Source organism: Dufourea novaeangliae, unplaced genomic scaffold (genome assembly GCF_001272555.1).
Source record: "Dufourea novaeangliae isolate 0120121106 unplaced genomic scaffold, ASM127255v1 scaffold14, whole genome shotgun sequence".
Classification (NCBI taxonomy): domain Eukaryota; kingdom Metazoa; phylum Arthropoda; class Insecta; order Hymenoptera; family Halictidae; genus Dufourea; species Dufourea novaeangliae.
Window position 1 is genome coordinate 2,838,135 of NW_015373890.1, and position 19,752 is coordinate 2,857,886.

Genomic DNA, 19,752 nt, shown 5'->3' on the forward strand with positions numbered 1-19,752 from the left:
ATAAGAAGATAAATATCGAAGCCAATGGTTCTCGAACATCTGTAACATACAAGGGATTAGTAACAAGAGAGGGGACACAACAATATGCACAGTAAATAAATTTATAATATGCACAGTAAATAAATTGATGGTTGTCGAATGCCTGCAACAAACAAATGGGTTAGTATCAAGAGAAAGGACGAGTACGAGACGCGCGACCACCCTTCGCGACGGTTCACGAGAAAGTGAGGAAGCTGACGCCGTTATGTATTGGGCGTACGCAGGTTTGTTCCTGTTGAATTGTTTTTGCCGGCTTGAACAACCTTCCTTGACGACCGCAACGTCACTAGCGCGTTGGATCGACGGAGAGCACCGATACCGAGGCACGGTCTACCGTACTCTCTCGCTCGCACACTTCCCCCCATAAATCACCGAATTCCTCGGCACGCGTCAATACCGACGGAGAGCACGGATACTGCAGCTCGCTCTACCGCTCTCGCTCGCACGCCGTGACGTCGCCCGATTCCCGGAAGCTGCGAGATAGCTCATTACGGTAAGGCATTCAAAAAAATTTGGCTTACAAATTGTAAGCCACCGACCAAAAGGTAGATTCGATAGACTATTTATGAAGCTACATCTATTCTGAATTTATCTGTTACAAATATACAAATTTAAGGCAAGATATAAAAACGAATAAAACAAGAACATGTAAAAAGTAACATTAATAAAATGTCCATTAACGATGCATTAGAATAAATTGTTTTGTAGTTAAGTGAAAAAATATATACTATTCCCGTCAAATCATATACATATACGTAATATGAATGGAATATACAACACTTCATTTGTGCTAATAATACTCAGAATCCATGCTTTATCGGTCACGTCGGGTATTGACACTAAAATGGAAAGGGGGCTTCTGACGCCCTCGAAGCATGGGACAGAAAATTACATTGCATGTTAGGTCTATTATTATATCTCGTCTGTGATTGAAGTGTATTCCGTGTATTCAGATTGAGTTACATTAGAAGCTCGGAGAGGGCTCGTGGCGCGCATAAACCTGTACTTAAACGCCGGCGACGAAACTGGCGTGCGATGAACTACTTATAACCCTTATAACGCTAAACGTTGACGAAAGAATAACACGATTTTCTTTTCGCAACTGTGCATCCAAGAAGATAATTTATTGAATAAAAAAATGAAACTTCTAACGCATAATATGCTGACTTCAAAATGCCTGAAAGGCGTAACGGTCGGATATCCTTTAGGAATTGTTGTAAGTTCCAAATGTTTTCCTCATTTAGAGGTTAATTGTCATACGAATTAAATAAGAATTTTACGAAAAACGTGATCATTATATTGAAGCGATTGTAAACTATAACGTTTAGATTTCAGTAAGATTAACATGAATGAAAGAAATGTATCTACGTGAATTTTTAGGCGAAAGATATTAAAGTGTCAGAAGTGGATTTTAATTCAGAATTTATTGCAAGAATAATCCCAAAACTCGATTGGGCCACACTGTGGAAAGCCGCGGAGAGTGTAAGTTCCTTGTTATACTAAATTTTATAAGAAAACAAATAATCCTTAAATATTTTATTAACATAATTTAAAAATTCCATATACATACTATTGTCATAATTGTTGATATATAGAACACTTTAAAAGAATAGTAATCGATTAAATAAATTTAGAAATTGTGTTTGAAATGAGCAAGTCGAATTTTTTTTACCTTTATCATATTGAATACAGTAGTATAGAAAGAAATCCTAAATGGAAAACATTTAATATAAACATATAACAGTTTTAGTGAAAAATATGTTGTTAATAATATATGCAATTTCGAAAATAATGAATATTTGTAATGTAGATTGAACAGTTCATTATAATCTCTGAAAGATAAATGTTATGTATACTTTATGACATTATTTAACCATTTGACTGCTACAAGTGTTTGTATTATGTTCCTTTTTCACACTGCAGTGGGTTCCAAGCGCATATCATCTGATGAGCTTGCTACCTTGATGTGCTAACACTTTTCAAAATGAAAAGTGAGCAGTGTGATCTTGCTGTTTAGCACTCAAAATGGTTTAAAAAATGTAAAGAAAAACTTAAGATGAGGAAAAACTTGTTCTATAAATGTTTATTGAATGAATTGTAAAGACAGCTATTAAGTTTAAAACAAATTTCTTTTTATCTGAATAGTACTGTAGTGTGAATTCAAGTGATGAAGGTTGAAATTTATATATATATATATATATATATATCTGTTCGAATTTGTTACAGCACCGTTCTACAGACATTGAGACGAATGAAGAATTTCTGAAGAAAGTTCATCACGTATTACTCGAAGTTGAAGTTATTAATGGAGATCTGTTATGCCCAGAATCTGGTAGAAAATTTCCTATTAATGATGGTATACCAAATATGCTTTTAAACGAAGACGAAGTTTAAGCATTATAAGAAAAGATGATAAATGCTAACATACATTGTTTTTCCTAAATTAACGGACGTTTGAATGTATATAAGAATTTTGTTTATACTCGATACTTCTGTTGTCATCTAGTATAAATAGAAAATAAATATCATTTAAGTATACATAATGACAAAAAAATATTAAGTATGTATATTAAATTGATTAGACTACATTTTCTTTTTTTATATTACAGATTACTTAACAATTGTACATTTATATATTACTGTCTAACACTTTATAGAATCACATAGTATGTATTGCATAATATCTGTAAAGAATCGCATACTATATCTATAGAACTCCATTAATAAATTATTGCACAAGAAGAATGGTTATGGATGTTTTTATTGTACAGATATGTGTAAATACAATGAAATACAAGTTTTGTATTACTGTGATATTCAGTATATACTATCTGCATTTACATTATGTTTATACTGCTAATTGTGGATTGTTCTGATTTATCTTCAAGTATAATAATCATTTAATTTGAGGACTTCGGAACATTATAAGGAATTTGTTACAATTCTTTGTACCTAAAAATTTGCCCTAAAACCAGGGTAAATACAATTTTTGACGACATTATAGCTATCATATGAAACAAAGACTAATTCTTAAAATATCTAAATATATAGATTTCCTTTCATACATTCGTATTGCATAAAATTTGTTAAAAATAGTTCTATTTCTGTAAATAAAATAATATGTATGTAAGAGAAATTGCTTGGAACATGAAATCTTAATTATGAAGTAGGGTGACACCGTTCGTTAATACTTAACATTACGATTTGAATATACAGTGAATATCTTATATCACTAACATAACAGAAAATTCATATTTTGGATCAACTAATTTCATTGGTAAAATACATTTATTAGTTTAATGACAGCACAATGTAACGAACATCTATTGCACACAATCTTGTATAATATCTAAGTCATTTTTATGTAATATGGAAAGAATTGTGACAAAAATTTTTCTTCGTGTTATACCATTGTAAAATAGTATTCTGAAAAAGGACTGGATGGAAGAGTTTCGATAGAAACGAATTTGGCAATTTACATATTGACTGTTAGTCACTCCATAGCAATACATCCCATAGACGAACTTCAAACCATTGTATATCTAAATAGTTGCATGTAAGAGAATCCTTTACATTGGAATATCAAATTACAGTGACAATCTAATCGAAGTATTCATTTATTTCATTTATTATGAACCTTTTGTGTGTAATACCAGGCAATACTCAAAATATAGTCAAAATAGATCATTTTTATTCCTGCTAGTTTTTAAGAGTCAAAAAGCTATAAAAATAGCTCTCAACTAATGTTTCAGCCACAGCCCATCTGTTATTAATTTTTATTCACATATTAGGTTTTGTCAAAGGCAGGATTATTCTGGTTTAAGCTATGAAAATACTTCTGTACATTGATTTAACTATAGCACATATAAATATTAAAATTTTTCCTCGTTTAGTTCATTATTAGACACCCTATTCTGGTTTATGGCCTACATTTTATGCAATAATCGACTGGGAGTTTGCATTATGGATATGCAAATTTATATTCGTATCGTTTCTAATTAGTACAATTGAAAATTCGTACAGTTTATAAAAATTAATAGTTCCTCAAATGTCTTTTGCACTAATCAAATATCTTTTTACACCTACATTTTCTTCAAATATTTAATAATACTGTATATAATGGAATCTAAGTATATACTACTAATTATAAATCCAATAATCTTTAAAGGAAATTGACTATCGGAATCTTAAGGATTTCATCAGTGCTGAAATATAAATTATAAAAACATTTGGATTGTTATAAACATTCACATATTATTTAAATATGTAATTCAATGTCATGTCTCGTAAATGCATAGTTAGAGAAATGAACATTTCAGCAAAGGCATACCAAATGATTGAATGCATACGATATAAGTAACATTAAACACGTTGACACATGAAACATGTTCGAACGTAAATGTCCATGTACGTCAAAGTACATTTTTAGTTCTGTAATCGACTGTATATTTCAACACTTTACTCCCTTAAGACAGGGCAATTGTGTAAGTTTTCATATAATTTAAGAAACGAATACACTGTACCACAGATACTAAAATTCGTATTAATACTGATACAGAATAAGTACTACTACTATTACACCTATCATTATGTTACGTTGGATTAAAACAATTAGAAATTTGATTCGTATTTGCAAAGAAGTTTATCGACAATTCTGTATTCAAATACGATATACAGAAAAATTCAATGAAGGTCAAAAGTCTTTTAAATTATTCATGAACGTGTAGAAATTTGGACATATTTATGTACAATTAACGATCACGAGATATGTCAAATGGAAGCATTAAGATACCCTCAAATTGATAACATATGGTAGAGTATGATAATGTGGGTACAAATAAGTAAATTTGAACACTTCTTTGCACATTTTGTTGTAATTAGTAATTTATCTACTACTTTACCAAATATCTCTTCTCTGCACTAAATATAACTAAAGTAACCGTTTTATAGCAAACATAAAAGTACAATAAAAGATAAATGTTTATTAACTGATAACAAAATGGACATAACAAGTACTATTCAATATAACTTTAATAAGTATCTGAGCAACGAGTAAACTGTAAAATCTATGATTATTTGTCTAAAGTAATATTGTTCATGAAAACAAATTTCTTACACGACATATGAAAAAGTAACAAACTAATATTTCAATTCATTAAGGATAATCAACTGTCTTTTATATTCGTAAAATGGCATCCAAATTCATATAGAAACGTCGAATAAATAATGCATAAAAACATAATCGAAATGAAAGTGAAACATAACAATCCATTTTTCTTTAACGAACAGAGAAATTAGGGAAAAAACAGTTGCACACGTTTCATTTACCACGACATTCAGTATTCATCGCATTCCTTTGAGAGTAAATAGAACCTTGACTTAATCCTCCCAGCGGGCCCTTCCTCATTTCTGGATTAGGACCTTTGGCAACATAACGACTCCCAGAAACCAAACTCAAATTATGTCCATGTGCTATTGATTTGGTAAATGTTCCACTTGTCAACAAATTTGGATCTGGCCCTGACCATGGTGCATAGTCAGGACTAAAAAATTACAATGAAAACAATATTTAGATTATTTTAATTGTTTCTAATATATACCTATATGAAACAAAACTAGAGAAAATGGCAGAGACAAAATTTAACTTACAGAAGCAAATCATTATTAGCTCCCTTTGATAAATCAGGATTTGGTCCAATAGGTTTTGTTAGATTTGGAGACTTGTATTCATTGTCTTCTGTGGTACTGGTTCCTCGAGAGACTCTACAAAATTTAATTGCATATCACTGCCTTTAGCTTCACTTACTTAATACACAAAAATATTGTTTTAATATGATATGTCAATTACAATATGCCTTACTTTGGAATTTCTATTTTATTTTTAGATCGTTTAGATTTTTCTGTTTCTGGATCTTTAACTACTTTCTTAATTGGTGATGCAGTTAATTTTACGGCTTCAGTTACTGGCGGACTGTTCTTCTTTTCATCACTTCTACTACTGCAAATTTGTATACTTAATGTAAAACTGGTTAAATTTGTACGACATACAAAGATAATCGAAAGATTTAGAAAAATATCTTTCGAAAACAGTGTTAGTTCATATTGGTAAATTTGATAGTTATAAATTACATAATGTTTTAATGGATAATTGCAGAAACAAAAACTATTTATAAAGTTTTAATTTACCTTTCACTGCTAGACATAAATAAGGGTCTTGAAGCTTCTTCTGTGACCATAATATCCAATATATGTATGGCTCTTTCCTCGTCGTAATCAACACTATCCATAGCAAGTGCTATTACTCTTTCTGGTACGGATTTATACTTTTCCATTAAACGTGCTTTCACTAAAATTTCCAATTCGAATTAATGAAAACATTAACGTTGGTATTTAAAAAAAAAACAGTTTAAAAATAGCTACTCACTTTTATTTTTCTCTTCTAAGCTTTTCATACGTGGTGGAGGAGTAGGAGCCGCTTGTTCAATCTTTGCCTATAAACATCCAATTCGAAGTTGATAAAAATTACTATAATAATTTCTTAAAACAGATAAAAGTTTTAATATATTACTTGTTGCTCTTCTCTCTTTTTTGCCAACGAATTAGGGGCTGTCGGATTTCGTTTTTCATACCCTAAATCAATTAGCTTTTCTGATGCTTTTTGTACATTATTATCACTCTGTTCCAAAATATCCAGCAACATAGTCTCTTCCACTTTAGGAAATACATTTTTCAGGTACCTGTAGATATATTTTGAATGTATTAAATACTACAATTATTTGATCTTCCATCATGAACAAGTACAATACACAATCTACAATACAAGATAAAATATTACGCAATTGGTAATTTATTCATTAAATAGATCAAAACAGATGTATCAACAATCGTTGAAACAAACATTACATAAAATACTAATAATAATATTTCATACGGTATGCACATGTGATTAATACTTTGGCAATTCAATACCGATAAGGTCACTTATGTATTTACTACAACTAACTGAAATGTACTAAAATGAACAAAATATATTAGGACATTGATATTCTTCAACTGCACCGAAATACATATAAGTATTTTAGATCATAATACACATGCACATACTGCCATGCTTAGACCACATTTCAATTTAAATAAATGAGTTTTCTACTACATGCATAATACATTTTCACATGTTAAAACTTGATAAAAAATTGTAATAGATAAATAACGCTTGAATATTTGAAAATTTATTCGAAATTATTAAAAAGAAATTTGTATACAAACCTAACTATGTATATTCTGAGAAACTCATTTATTAGTGTGAAGTTTCTTATAACAACAAACGGGTAATATATTAATAAAAAACATAAGCTTCAATTTGCCATTAAAAATTGAACATAAAATACACTGACGGTATAAAACTGAAACCAACCTATCTATGATCTGTGTAAATCTTACACTATCCAATATGTGTTGTAAACCAGGAAGAAACTGAAATGAAAAACGAGTTCTAAATGACACATAGTGTGTATAAAAAATAAAATGAAATAAAAATAATATGTAGAAAATGAAAGAACAGCAAAAGAAATAAGAAACATAAACAAAGTTTAACCGACCTATTTGAGAGTATCATTTTTTTTTCAAAACTAATCATGGATGTAGCCAGGGGGGCGGGCACTCGCCCTGGACGGAAAAAAGTAGGTTTTGCACTACTTTTGAAGGAAAAAACTGAACTTGCCCCCCCGCCCCTTTCCGGAGGAAAACAATTACATTACCTCCCCCTGACTGATAACCTGGCTACACTCATGAAACTAATTAATATAGATCTGCTAAGTACGTATGATTCGAATTCTTACAAGTGTGCTAAGTCAATTTACTTCAATTAAGTCAATTGCACTACGAAATTCTGCATTCTCTTTATTAGATGGACAGTTTATATACAGGGTGTTCTACCTAAGATTAAATACCTAAATATCCTCTTTATTTTTAATGATATGAGAAATGTTTCCAACACAGTTTGAATGTTTTCAGAAAGGGCATATTGTACATGGAACATTTTCTTTTACGCTTAGACTTTTAGGTCGCCGCTATTTTTTCGCCAGACAGCATGGTTTCTTATTGCATCATGTACCACGTATTAAGGTGCATTCAAATATGTTGAACTTATGACTTTCGGGTGCACTTGAACATTGAAAAAATAATTAAGAAAAACGTTTACCACCAGCACCACCAACTCCGGAAAACATGAAGAATCGAATAATTACAACTTGTGCGGCTATCACGCACGTCAGAGAATAGAAACAGTATCAGAATCCATAATTTATCGTTTTAGTTCCATAATTTAGACAGTATATTGCCACCAATGGACATCACTCTGAGCATTTGTAACATAGAAAATAAGTTCACATACCATCCTAACATTACTTCAGAAGTTCATTATTTTTTTAATGTTCAAGTTCACTTCAAGGTCATAAGATAGACATACTTTAATGAATCCTAAGACGTGCTATATGATGCAATAAAAAAGCAGTACGTGCTGTCTGGCAAAAAAATAGTGGCGACCCAAAAAAATTCGAAAAAAAATGTTCCATGTACGATACTCTCCTTTTGAAAACATTCAAACTGTGTTTGAAACATTTTTCATATCATTAAAAATAAAGTAGATATATTTAGGTGTTCGACCTTGGGTGGGGCAACCTGTATATTAATGTATATAACATTTTAACACATTACAGTACTTGTATAAAATTTCTAGTTTTTTAATATGAATTATACAAGAAATGTTTAATTATACAAGTGATCTGCAATGTGTATTAATACATGCTATAACTACACAGTACGGAATGTAATATATGTGTAGAAAATATATCAGACACTTAAAATGAACAAATGCTTCATTTTGTATCCGATACATTTCTTCGTGACTATCACAAAATACAATATCAACATCTAGCATCCGTATCAGGTGAAACTGAAATTGAAAGAATGGGAAAAACCTAAGTTTCATTTTTGGGGAGTTAGGGGCTGTCCGAGCCCCCCGAGGCGGACTCAATGTTAGAGCTGCATGTATAGTGTGAGTCGGTAATCTCCATCTTGGTATTGCATAGTTTGAATGCACTCCCACAGGTGTGCATGGTCCTGGAGCGCAAAGGGGATTCTTTTCCACTTGAAGAGCGCTGACAACCAAAGCTGCTCTGTTATGGTATCTGAAAGACATCAGCTACCACCTTAGCACTGTGCCTGGCAGTGTTTTTGAAACTTATTGATAAAAAAAGAAATGATATACAGGGTGGTCCACTAAATGCTTTTAGCCTGTTAGTTACCTTAATATCTTCTGTTATACCAATGTTATAAAAATATATGTTAGCGAAAAATCAATGGTTATAAGGGGTAAACACGACGTAGCAGAACATTTTTTTTACGAAGATTTTCTTTGATGTCGATATCAATGCTATTGTCTTTTTAATGGAATAATATACTTTTTCCCAATGTAACGGTAGTTAGGAACAAAGTGAATTTAATGATCTAAGGTAAATTCATATTTATTTCTGTAATTTATTGAAATATTACAACTTACGTTCTCGATATAATTTGGACACAGTTCGCCGGTCACAACATACGTTTGACCTTAGCGGCAAACTATATCCAAATTATATCGAGAGCGTAAACTATAATATTTCAATAAATTACAGATATAAATATGAATGTACCTAACTATTGTTACATTAGGAATAAATATATCATTCTGTTAAAAAAAAACAGTATTCATATTGGTATCATCAAAGAGAATGATAGTGAAACAAAATTTTTTGTCGTGTCGTGTTTGCCACTTGCAACCATTGATTTATTGCTAACATACAGTTCTATAATATCAATACAACAAAAGATATTAAGGTGGTATGATTCTAGTGGACCGTCCTATATAAGCAGCATAAAAGTAGAACTGAATACATGAAAAAGCTGAGTTTTGAGCATTAGTACGGTCTGGACATAAGAGTATAAAACTTGACATGAATCAAAGGTATGGCATAAATTAAACCTTTTATAATAATTATATATGATGTCAAGAAAGATTTAAATAGATATGCTAAAAAATTCGTAAAACTTACTTTTTTAAGAGAAGTCGAATGTGGGTATCAGAAACTGTTGGAAACATGGCATTGATTTTTGCAACCTGTAGCTCAGTGTCCGAATTCTGCGTTAAACTCGTCTCCATGTTCTTTATTGGTACTGGTGATCCTAACGTCACGTCTCCAAATCTGTTTGTTATTGCAGTAACTGATTTCAATGATAATGGAGTTTTCAGTTCCTACATAGATTAAATTTTCCAGTTATTAATTTTTTCATTAATTACTGATATTATTGATTAACAACATAGGATCAACAATATCAATCGAGACTTTATTACACCATATGTTCATATATCAACACTGATCTTTGATTGAGTTACCTACCTGTAAGCTAGGAGGTAAAAATGCTAGTTGTGGATTAAGATAAGGAGACGGTGTTGGATAGATTTGCGGAGCTCTGTGAGCTCCTGCATAACCTATATGTCCACCACCTCCATTTCCTCCAGTCTATTATTTAGTACCATATTTTATATTTTATCCAAATGCGGCATGTGCATATGATAAAAACACATATATTGGGGGTGCAATTAGTTAGATTTAAAATACGTGCATGTGTACGAGACGTGGTAACATCCAAATATTGGTTATAATTGAAAGTGGGTGTGTTAATTGAATGATAATTTCACACGATAAAGTAACGTGTAGCAGGAATTTTCTACTGACCTGCATAGGTATATCTTGGGAAGCTATGGTTGTAGCAGAACTCAGTGCCATTGAATTTTGTGATTGTATATACTGAGAATACTGCCAATATCTTACTCTTGGATCTTCCCATGTTGTCGTTCGATTAAAATGATTTATAAAATATCTGAAAAACGTGTAATCGAATTGATGTATAAAATTCACTGACAAATGTAACGATGTTTATTCATTTACTTAAAACTCCGTTACTTAAGTATGAAGTTTTTTTTATAATGATTTCTATAGAATTAGTATTAACAAACGGATGACAAACTCATTGAGAAAATAATAATTTCATTCACCGTTATTATTTCATTTAATTTTTATGCATCACTAAATGAAGCGACAATGTAAGCTATCATTGCGTAACGAAAGTACTCACTTACAGTATAGAAATAACTTTATTGCGAACATTCTTTTACTATCAGTTTAATTAACGAAATAGAAGTAATTTTTGTAAAAATTTACATACGGACGTCCACTTCTGATATCGTATCTACATTCCCAGCCGGGTGGCAATTGACTCCTGTCACTTTCTTCAGCCATCTTTGCGTATTTTGATAAGTCGCAAATGATTCGCCGAGCTAATGCCACAATTTACTGGCTATGGTAAAATTTAATAATGCGCGTTTACACGTATTTCGTAATATTTGTCTTATTTTCGTGACAAATTTTTTCGCTGAATTACTTGATATGTGTAAAAACTTCGCATGATGTTCATTATTAATGAAACTATGTACTTTGTTTTTTATTTTACAAACGATTAATTCGAAAAGATCTATGTTGAATGTTTATACGCAAAATATATTTAATATAGTATTTCTATAATTGAAAAATCCAGGTATGTATATATTTCAAATAATTTAATTGGACTTAAATATTTTTTCCTTTTTCCTGAAATTATTCTTTTATTTATAGCTTATTCAACATTTCCAAAAAATATAGATACATATACTCAAAACTAATGATAGTGTTAATTGTTTTTTACATAAATATATTTTAAATAAATTTTAGCAATGCATTTAATAATACTATAGTTATTCCTTATGTAAATAAATAGTAATATACATACTACCATGCTTTATATCTTGTTATCAGGATAAAAAATGTCACAATCAAGATATTGTTTAATGAAATATACATTTCGGAAAATATGAGAACATTGTTATATTCATTTAAATAACATTATTCATTTTGGTTCCCTATCATATACTTTGATAGAGATTCCATTTTTCAAGCCTAAGAACATACATAATACTTGACACATTTTTTATAACAAAATAAATAACTAGCTTTAAGCTACTTTTTTAATTTACATTTTCAATATCATATTTTTCTATTCTTTCTTCTCTTGCATCTGTTGATATCCTTTATACATCTGATGTAACATTCCTATAGTTAAACAACCTACAACTGTACCCTGAGCAGCAACTCGAAGTTGTATCAGGAATAATGATACTGGTATTGTTCTTGTTCTCCACTTATAGGCACCTATTCCACCTACAGCCACGAAACCTACCATTCCTATAAAGAACATTACAATTAAAAAAATGTTTCTGACATATTGATACAATTCACTGTAATATATTTGGATAGTTCATATTTTTCACACTTAAGAATGTTATTGTTCGTTATTCCTTGTATAAAAAAATGTGAGAAAAGTAAAAACTTATAACCATACAAGTTTAGTAAATTTGTACCTGCTACAAGAAAAGGTGATTTCTTTGCTTTCGCATAAAGTACATCTGACATTGATACATTATCTTCTAATGTTTGTTTAAGAGCCTCTTCTGGGATATCTATTTCCTTTGAATTTTTCCATGAAGTATTCATTGTTTATCTAGAGAATATAATTAACAAGTTACAAGATTTATTTGTTCTTTTAAGTTTAAGTGAAAAGATGTAACAATATATAATTTGTATAATCGAGACAAATACAAAACATAAAACTAACTGGTTTTACATAGTTATAATTTAATATATTTATAACATGTACAAATGCTTCAACTATAATAAAATAAAATCTTCAGCAATGGATTAATGAAATTTTTAATATATTTTGAACAAAATAAATTCTGTATGAGAAAAAATAAATTGGAGTTTAATATTTTATATTTGTTAATTAAACATTTCTGTTTAAAAACTTTTAGTTTGCTTAGTTTCAATATAAAATAGTATGTGCATATTTCTACATTTGTTATGAAAAATAATCTTCTATTAAAATATGAGTAAACAAGATAAAAACTTTCTCACAGTATATTTTATCAACATCTTCATATTAACGTACAGTTGTGTACAAATTTAAAAATTCTAATGGAAAACAAGTATAAAGATACTATAGTTGGAAATTAACTAGTCAAAGAAAGTTGTTGCATGGAAATTTTAATAACTCATAACTATTTAATATAATTATATGATTTATAACAAATTTTTGTTTATATCTTTTTATACTTGTTAATATATTAAAATTTTTATAAGTATAAAACTAAAAGTTCTATTTTGAAGTGCATTTTTCCTTAAAAGAAAAGTAAAGTAGGTACTTGTATGTATGTGATTATTGACCTTGTACATTTTTATTACATCACAGATATTTCATCATGTTCATTAATATTTTTTAACGAAATACGTTTCACTGTTAATGTACATATATTTCACAATTTCGATTGCACATTATCCGTTCTTTTAGTTTTCTATTGATTTTAAATATACTTCGCGCATGTATTGGTCAATGTTGCGGTAATGACATTCAAAACTATTTTAAGACAAGGAAAAAGATTTCATTGCACAAGTATAATTGCCATTGACAGCTACTAAATATATTAATGAAACATTTTATTTTTTACACAAATTCAACGTATTTTATTAGTCTAATACACTTTTACTGATATTTTTAAGGTTGCAACACAATTCATCACTACAGCACGTTTTTGCTGAAACTATTAAGATTGAAATATCGCGGGTGTACTTGTCGATAAAATTGTTTTTAAGAAAGCATTATGTTTGTAGTGTACAGAAAAAAACGGTCATACAGACTGCAACATACAATTATAAAAAGTAATGATCATTTGTTTATTTCTTAATACTTTTTCTATTCGCACTAATGCACAATAAATATTTCATTCCATATTTTAACAAGTGTACGAACAAAAACTGGTGAATCTTTACCTGTGTGTTTTCTAAACAATATAAAAACTCTTGTTTTATCAATACTGATCAAATTATATCATGTGCTCTGCTTAAACTTCCGTCTACGACTATCACAGGGACTATCATGACGCAACTGTAACTGTTATACAGAAAATATTCTTCTTGAATGCTACTTTTACCAGCTGATCACATATACAAATACACACTTACAGTACCCACCGTCTGCATACTCAACTCCCCGTTATACCTACTAAGCAGAATGATACAACAGTGCTGCTCCTACCGGTACTTTGCTTTACAAAATTGGAAAGGGAAATCAATACCGAAGAATACTTGGCGCGGAATATTAATACGTACGTATTTCTTAACAATTTTTATCTTAATAAAATGCTCCCAATTTGTTCCCTCGGAATCTAAAATTGCTCCATCGCACCTATTATATTTAATGAGATATTCGCAAATGAAAAAGCAAAAATTTGTTGTCTGCAAAATAGATAGTAAATGGTCTTTTTACACAAATATTATGATACCAAAAAATTGCTCCTGATCTGTTTTATAATATTCAATGGTCAAATATCTTAATAACAACTTATTAACAAGAAGCAATTGAAATAATGTTGCATACAGGTTAGGTATGACGTCATATAGTAGGCGCTCGTTTATTGCAGGCTATCTTATTGTAGCATAGGAACACTCTGTCGTTCAGCAAGAAAGCAATGAAATACATTCGGTATCCCGTTTAACTCGCATATTTTTTATCAGAGAAACTGCGGTATATATCATTTTGTTTTAATAAAATGTTTCAATACTAAATAACTTTCGTAAATAAGCTTGTTTAATATCTCTAAAAATTACGGAGACAGTTAAGGTGATCAAAAAGTGCATACATCCATGTCACCCCTATACATATATAGTCTAAGCTGCATCGCACAAGTGAACGTACGATCGGTAGGGAAACCGCGCGGGTGATTGACGCTCGATTCACGTACAGTTCGTGGAAATTTCTGTAGCCCTCTACAGCTCCGAATCGTGCATGAATCGAATGTCTACAGTGCATTGAATCACAAGTCTATTCATACACCTTGTCTGTGATTCTACATCTCATTTGTGATGTTATGTTTGTAACTTATAAACAAGTAAATACATACAGTGGACTCAACTATATTGCCATGGTGGAAGAGTGAAATTGTGTTCTTGAAACTACGTGTGAAGGGGAATCGCCACGCGTGGTAATATGTTTATAGTGGCAATATAGTTAGAGTCCACTGTACCTCGTCCATGGTTTCGTCCGATTTTATATTTTCCATATTAAGAAATATCAATATTAGAACGTTTAGATTGTACATTATTATAAAGAATTATTGTTCAATTCTTTTCTATATTTAGAAATGTATTTAATTTTATTGACTCGTTTCCGTATGATACATTAACGGTTACTACGTCTAAAAACGTTGAATTTTAATAATAATTATTTCTTCGCAGTTAAAAATCATAAAATTGGAGAACTATATAAAACATTTCTATATTTTTGATGCCGCGTTTAAAACAAAAAAAAAACATTATCGAGAGCTGTACATATGGTGATACAGGAATCTGCACACAAGTGTGTTGTACACATAATATATAAGTATGTATTATAGAACGTATTTACAACGATATATTTACACTGTCATTACAAAAGTTGTGTTAATGATACCACAGACTATATATTCATCAATTTACTTCACTGCACACAAAACAGTCACGCACACCCATCGGCTAAAATAAACTATGCTTTGTTCTCATTCACACACACGGTTAAACGCTCGTTAAAAACAACGCCTGTTTACAAATACAATAATAATAATAATAATAATAAAAAAAACAAATAACGCTGGCGCATCATTCTAGAGTAGCGCGGCACGTTCGGATTTTCGCGTCGAAAAATAATTTAAAACTTTAATCTCACGTGTTGATTTAAGTGACTATGAATTCTCCCGCGCTTGCTCCCGCGGTCTCGTAAAAAATATAGATCTATACAGAGAGAAAAACAAACGTTAAGAGAGAAAAAGAAAACAGGGCTAAAGAAAAGCCGTGTACGGACTATGTTTAATTAATTAACATTAAGTTCTCGCTCTATTGCACGTAACGTTTTCGTCCAATTCAAGATTCACGGCACTTGATCCGTGCATCTAGCGTCGTCGATGTCATTCTGAATTCTCTTTGCGTGGCCAATGACAATACATTACAAAGTGGTATCAACGAAATTTCTACTTTCTATGTACACGTATGCACGCATATTTTTCTTTTATTTTACACTCTGTCTACATAGAAAGTAGAAGTACACTCCCATTCATAAGTATTAGGTGCATCGAAAAGTAGTCCACTATTTCTTATGAAACGCTTTGTATTCGTGTCGAAATAATTCAGATACGTATCGTATTTTAACAATATTCGTTCTTTCTTTCCATCGTCCTTCGCCCTTTTGTCTATCGAGAGGAATCTGTACTAGGTGTACGTGCAGTGGTAATGACAATTTTTCCGTCGGCAATCGTTATTAACAGTTCTGAAACTGATGAAATAGATTTAATATTAAATTTTATTCCGATCAAGTTTCTACTGGACTTTGGGTTGTTTGTTTTCTTATCTAATTGATTATTTATAACTTAACTTGTAAACTTACGGAAAGCATTGCCAGCTTTTGTATTGCTCCAAAGTACGCATATGGTTCATACAGCCAAAAGGTTTGTAATATTAAAGTATTGTTCTAGAGTCCGCTACTCGAAATATTCCACCTGTTTTTCTATAATTTTTTTTGCCATTTTTTGGATACAAACTGAATTCTTCGTTGATAAAATGAAAAAAAAACGATTCGGCAGCCATTACTTTTACATACACCTAATATCGTATTTTACAATAAATATTTTTCCTGGGTCTAAAGATTTCCAACATTATTAGCTGCGAATATCAAGATGGCAGTAAATTCTGGCCCACACCGTTAATTGTTTTGGCAGGATAAGCGGTGTTTTTGTGTACGAAAGATTTCTAAATGGACCTGAAGCTGACTCTTGATATTTTACGTACAAATTTTAATTCCTTGGAAGCTATCCTATTCATACCGTCAATAATCGATTCACATTTTTCACAGGAGGGGCGGGGGTGGGGATCGTTCACTTTCGGGATTCGTGCTACCTTATGAAACAGCTTGTACATGCACGAATCTGCTAAGAGTATTAACATACATTGTTCCTGTTCACTCGAGGAGACGCTTTACTTACAAACATAAATAAGACTAATTACAACACATTATTCATTTTTTTTCTAACGGCTTCAGGTGGGATTCCCTGTCAGCTTCAGACACCTGCGTAGTCGCGACTAAACACACGAAATTGCGATCTACGCTGTTGTTGAAAAGTTTGGAATCGGTCACCGAGCACAATCAACTTGGACGCTTTTAACGAAAAATATGTAATTAGTTGCACGAATTTTTTTCAGCAAAAATACGGCATTCTAATATGTTATGCGTCAATATTAATGAAATATTACTGTGATAATTATGAATTTCCACGGATATTCGCGGTCTGATCATAACTGATTCCCAGATTTTCCTAACGGTAGCGTATTTATGTGTTTTCTATTTAATTTTCTTAGATGACGTCTGACGATCGCCCGATTCAGAAGCAATTCAAATACAAATGCACGCGTCTGACACTGATGAGAAATCCCCACCTTCACAATAGATACCTTTGACGCTCAGGAAACACAAGTTTCGAGTGTTTCCCGAAGTAATAACAAAAGAAGAAAGGGGGTTGGGGAGAGAGAAGAAGAGAAAGAGAGAGGGAGAGAGATTGAGATTCTTAAGAACAATATTCTTCTTTCTTTCTCATCGTCAGACTATAATATCAAAAGTTCGAGTCATTAAATTAATATCACTGGACAACATGTATTAACCGACTGAACGTTTTGCACGTTAGATGCGATATCTGAGGTGATTAGAAAAAAAGAAGTCGAAGTAGAAGAAGAAGAAGAAACATAGATAGAAACGATCCGGAGTATTGATAATTGTCTCCGACTGTTACATATATAATATATTACAGCGTATCCATTAAAGAAAAATCGGACAAATCACGCGTCGGATTGCACGTATGTATACGATCGATCGATCGGAATTCCCATCGTCACCAGCACGAAAATTATTACGATCGTTAGTACGGAAGCACTTGTTTCGAAAATTACACTATCCTACTAGTCGAAATTTGGCACCAGACGACCGATGTTCTTCTGCGTATGCTTGGATCCGCCATCGATCAGCTTGTCGTTTTTACGCTTGTGAGCCATGGCCGGACACTCAGACACTGGGATCGAAGATCGGGCACGATCGAGCCGAATCAAGTAATAAAATCACGTTCGAAAATCGATTTTCAGATGCATTGACCAACTGCTAATACAGTTGAACTCGGAAAGTCGTACTTCTTTTTTCTCGATCTTTTCAGTTTGGTTCATGGTACAGGACTGCAGTGGTCCACGGCGTTTTTGTTTCAGAATCATAATTTTTCTTTCGGTTATTACACATTATACGTAGAAAAAAATAATTTATTCACTAGAGTGGATAGAAATTTTGAAATTACATTGGTATGATTTTTTATTTTATGAGAGACGAATTAAAAAGGGTTTTCTTAATGGAAATAAATCGAAAACAGGACTTCGTTTAGACAAATGATGAATCTAAGAACATCCAATATGAATTTATAAAATTGACTCAAATTGAATTTTAAACAAATGTTTTTGAAGTTTTCGGAAAAATTGGACTATTTGGGGTATTCGAATATTTGAAATATTCGGATTATTCGGGGTATTCGAATATTCGAAGCGACCGAATTTTTTATTGTACTGAATAGGAATCTGAACATAATATATTTCTTTTAAACTTTATTGTGAAGTTCTTTTCACATTGGTCTTTACAATTATTATTTGTCTTTCAAATTCCTATTAGGTACAATCCGAAATTCCATCACTTCTATTATTTGACTATTTAAATAATACGAATACTTCATACTATTCGAAGACTCAAATATTCGAATACTACGTACTATTCGAATTATTCGAATTATTCGAATATTTCGTACTATTCGAATAAATGATTCGTATTTGAAATTATTTGAATTATTCGAATAGTTCGAATATCCGGAAACTTCCAACTCTAGTGTCGACAGCCGAACAAAAAGTTCCAAAACATTAAGTAATTCAATGACCATTCGATAATACAGATCAACCAGATTCAATAACTAATTCCGTAATCTAATAATAAACTGGCAGCCGCGCAAGCGAATGAATACCGTGTTTCCAGCCAGTACTATGTCGTGGCAAGTATGGTATCGCGCAGTTGGAAACGTAAGAACACACACTAGGTTGTCCGATATAGCGTTAAAGGTTACTCGATCTTTTGCTGCTGTCTCTTGAATCGATTTCCGTACGGGTGGATTATTTGCCGATTCGTCTTGGAAATCCAGTTTCGCGATGGGACTGATACGATATACATACTAATAATAATCAAATAATTCAATACCTAAATACACAGTGAGCAGTATCGAAAGGCATTGAAATCTCGGATACTCGATATCAATGTTTGACACCGATGCCTCCTGGATCGATACCAGTCAATATCGATTTTATAGCAACCGAGTAGATATCCATGTTATGAACAATAGAAATCGAATCTTTTCAAGTACCTAATGAATACAGGAATTCCCAATTCGGTTATATGTACGGTATTGATACCGATACTTTCGTTAAG

The 19,752-nt window shown here is 31.4% G+C and overlaps 3 protein-coding genes across 3 annotated transcripts; 1 reads left to right on the top strand and 2 right to left on the bottom strand.

Moving 5' to 3' along the window:
- Positions 1-1,129: 1,129 nt before the first annotated feature.
- Positions 1,130-2,433, top strand: LOC107187117 (multifunctional methyltransferase subunit TRM112-like protein). Its single transcript, XM_015575128.1, has 3 exons — positions 1,130-1,255; positions 1,420-1,533; positions 2,251-2,433. The coding sequence occupies exons 1-3, from the start codon at positions 1,178-1,180 to the stop codon at positions 2,431-2,433; spliced, it is 375 nt and encodes a 124-aa protein (XP_015430614.1). The 5' UTR covers positions 1,130-1,177.
- Positions 2,434-5,359: 2,926 nt separating this feature from the next.
- On the bottom strand, positions 5,360-11,390 carry LOC107186901. The gene is made up of 11 exons (XM_015574867.1): positions 11,305-11,390; positions 10,815-10,959; positions 10,476-10,598; positions 10,131-10,330; positions 9,018-9,227; positions 6,608-6,776; positions 6,464-6,530; positions 6,226-6,385; positions 5,900-6,037; positions 5,689-5,802; positions 5,360-5,582 (listed from the first exon to the last, which is right to left on the bottom strand). Exons 1-11 carry the CDS (start codon positions 11,376-11,378, stop codon positions 5,360-5,362), a joined length of 1,623 nt encoding a protein of 540 aa, XP_015430353.1. The 5' UTR covers positions 11,379-11,390.
- Positions 11,391-12,168: 778 nt separating this feature from the next.
- On the bottom strand, positions 12,169-14,215 carry LOC107187016 (HIG1 domain family member 1C-like). Its single transcript, XM_015575010.1, has 4 exons — positions 14,190-14,215; positions 13,998-14,118; positions 12,533-12,672; positions 12,169-12,356 (listed from the first exon to the last, which is right to left on the bottom strand). The coding sequence occupies exons 3-4, from the start codon at positions 12,663-12,665 to the stop codon at positions 12,169-12,171; spliced, it is 321 nt and encodes a 106-aa protein (XP_015430496.1). The 5' UTR covers positions 12,666-12,672; positions 13,998-14,118; positions 14,190-14,215.
- Between the last annotated feature and the right edge of the window lie 5,537 nt (positions 14,216-19,752).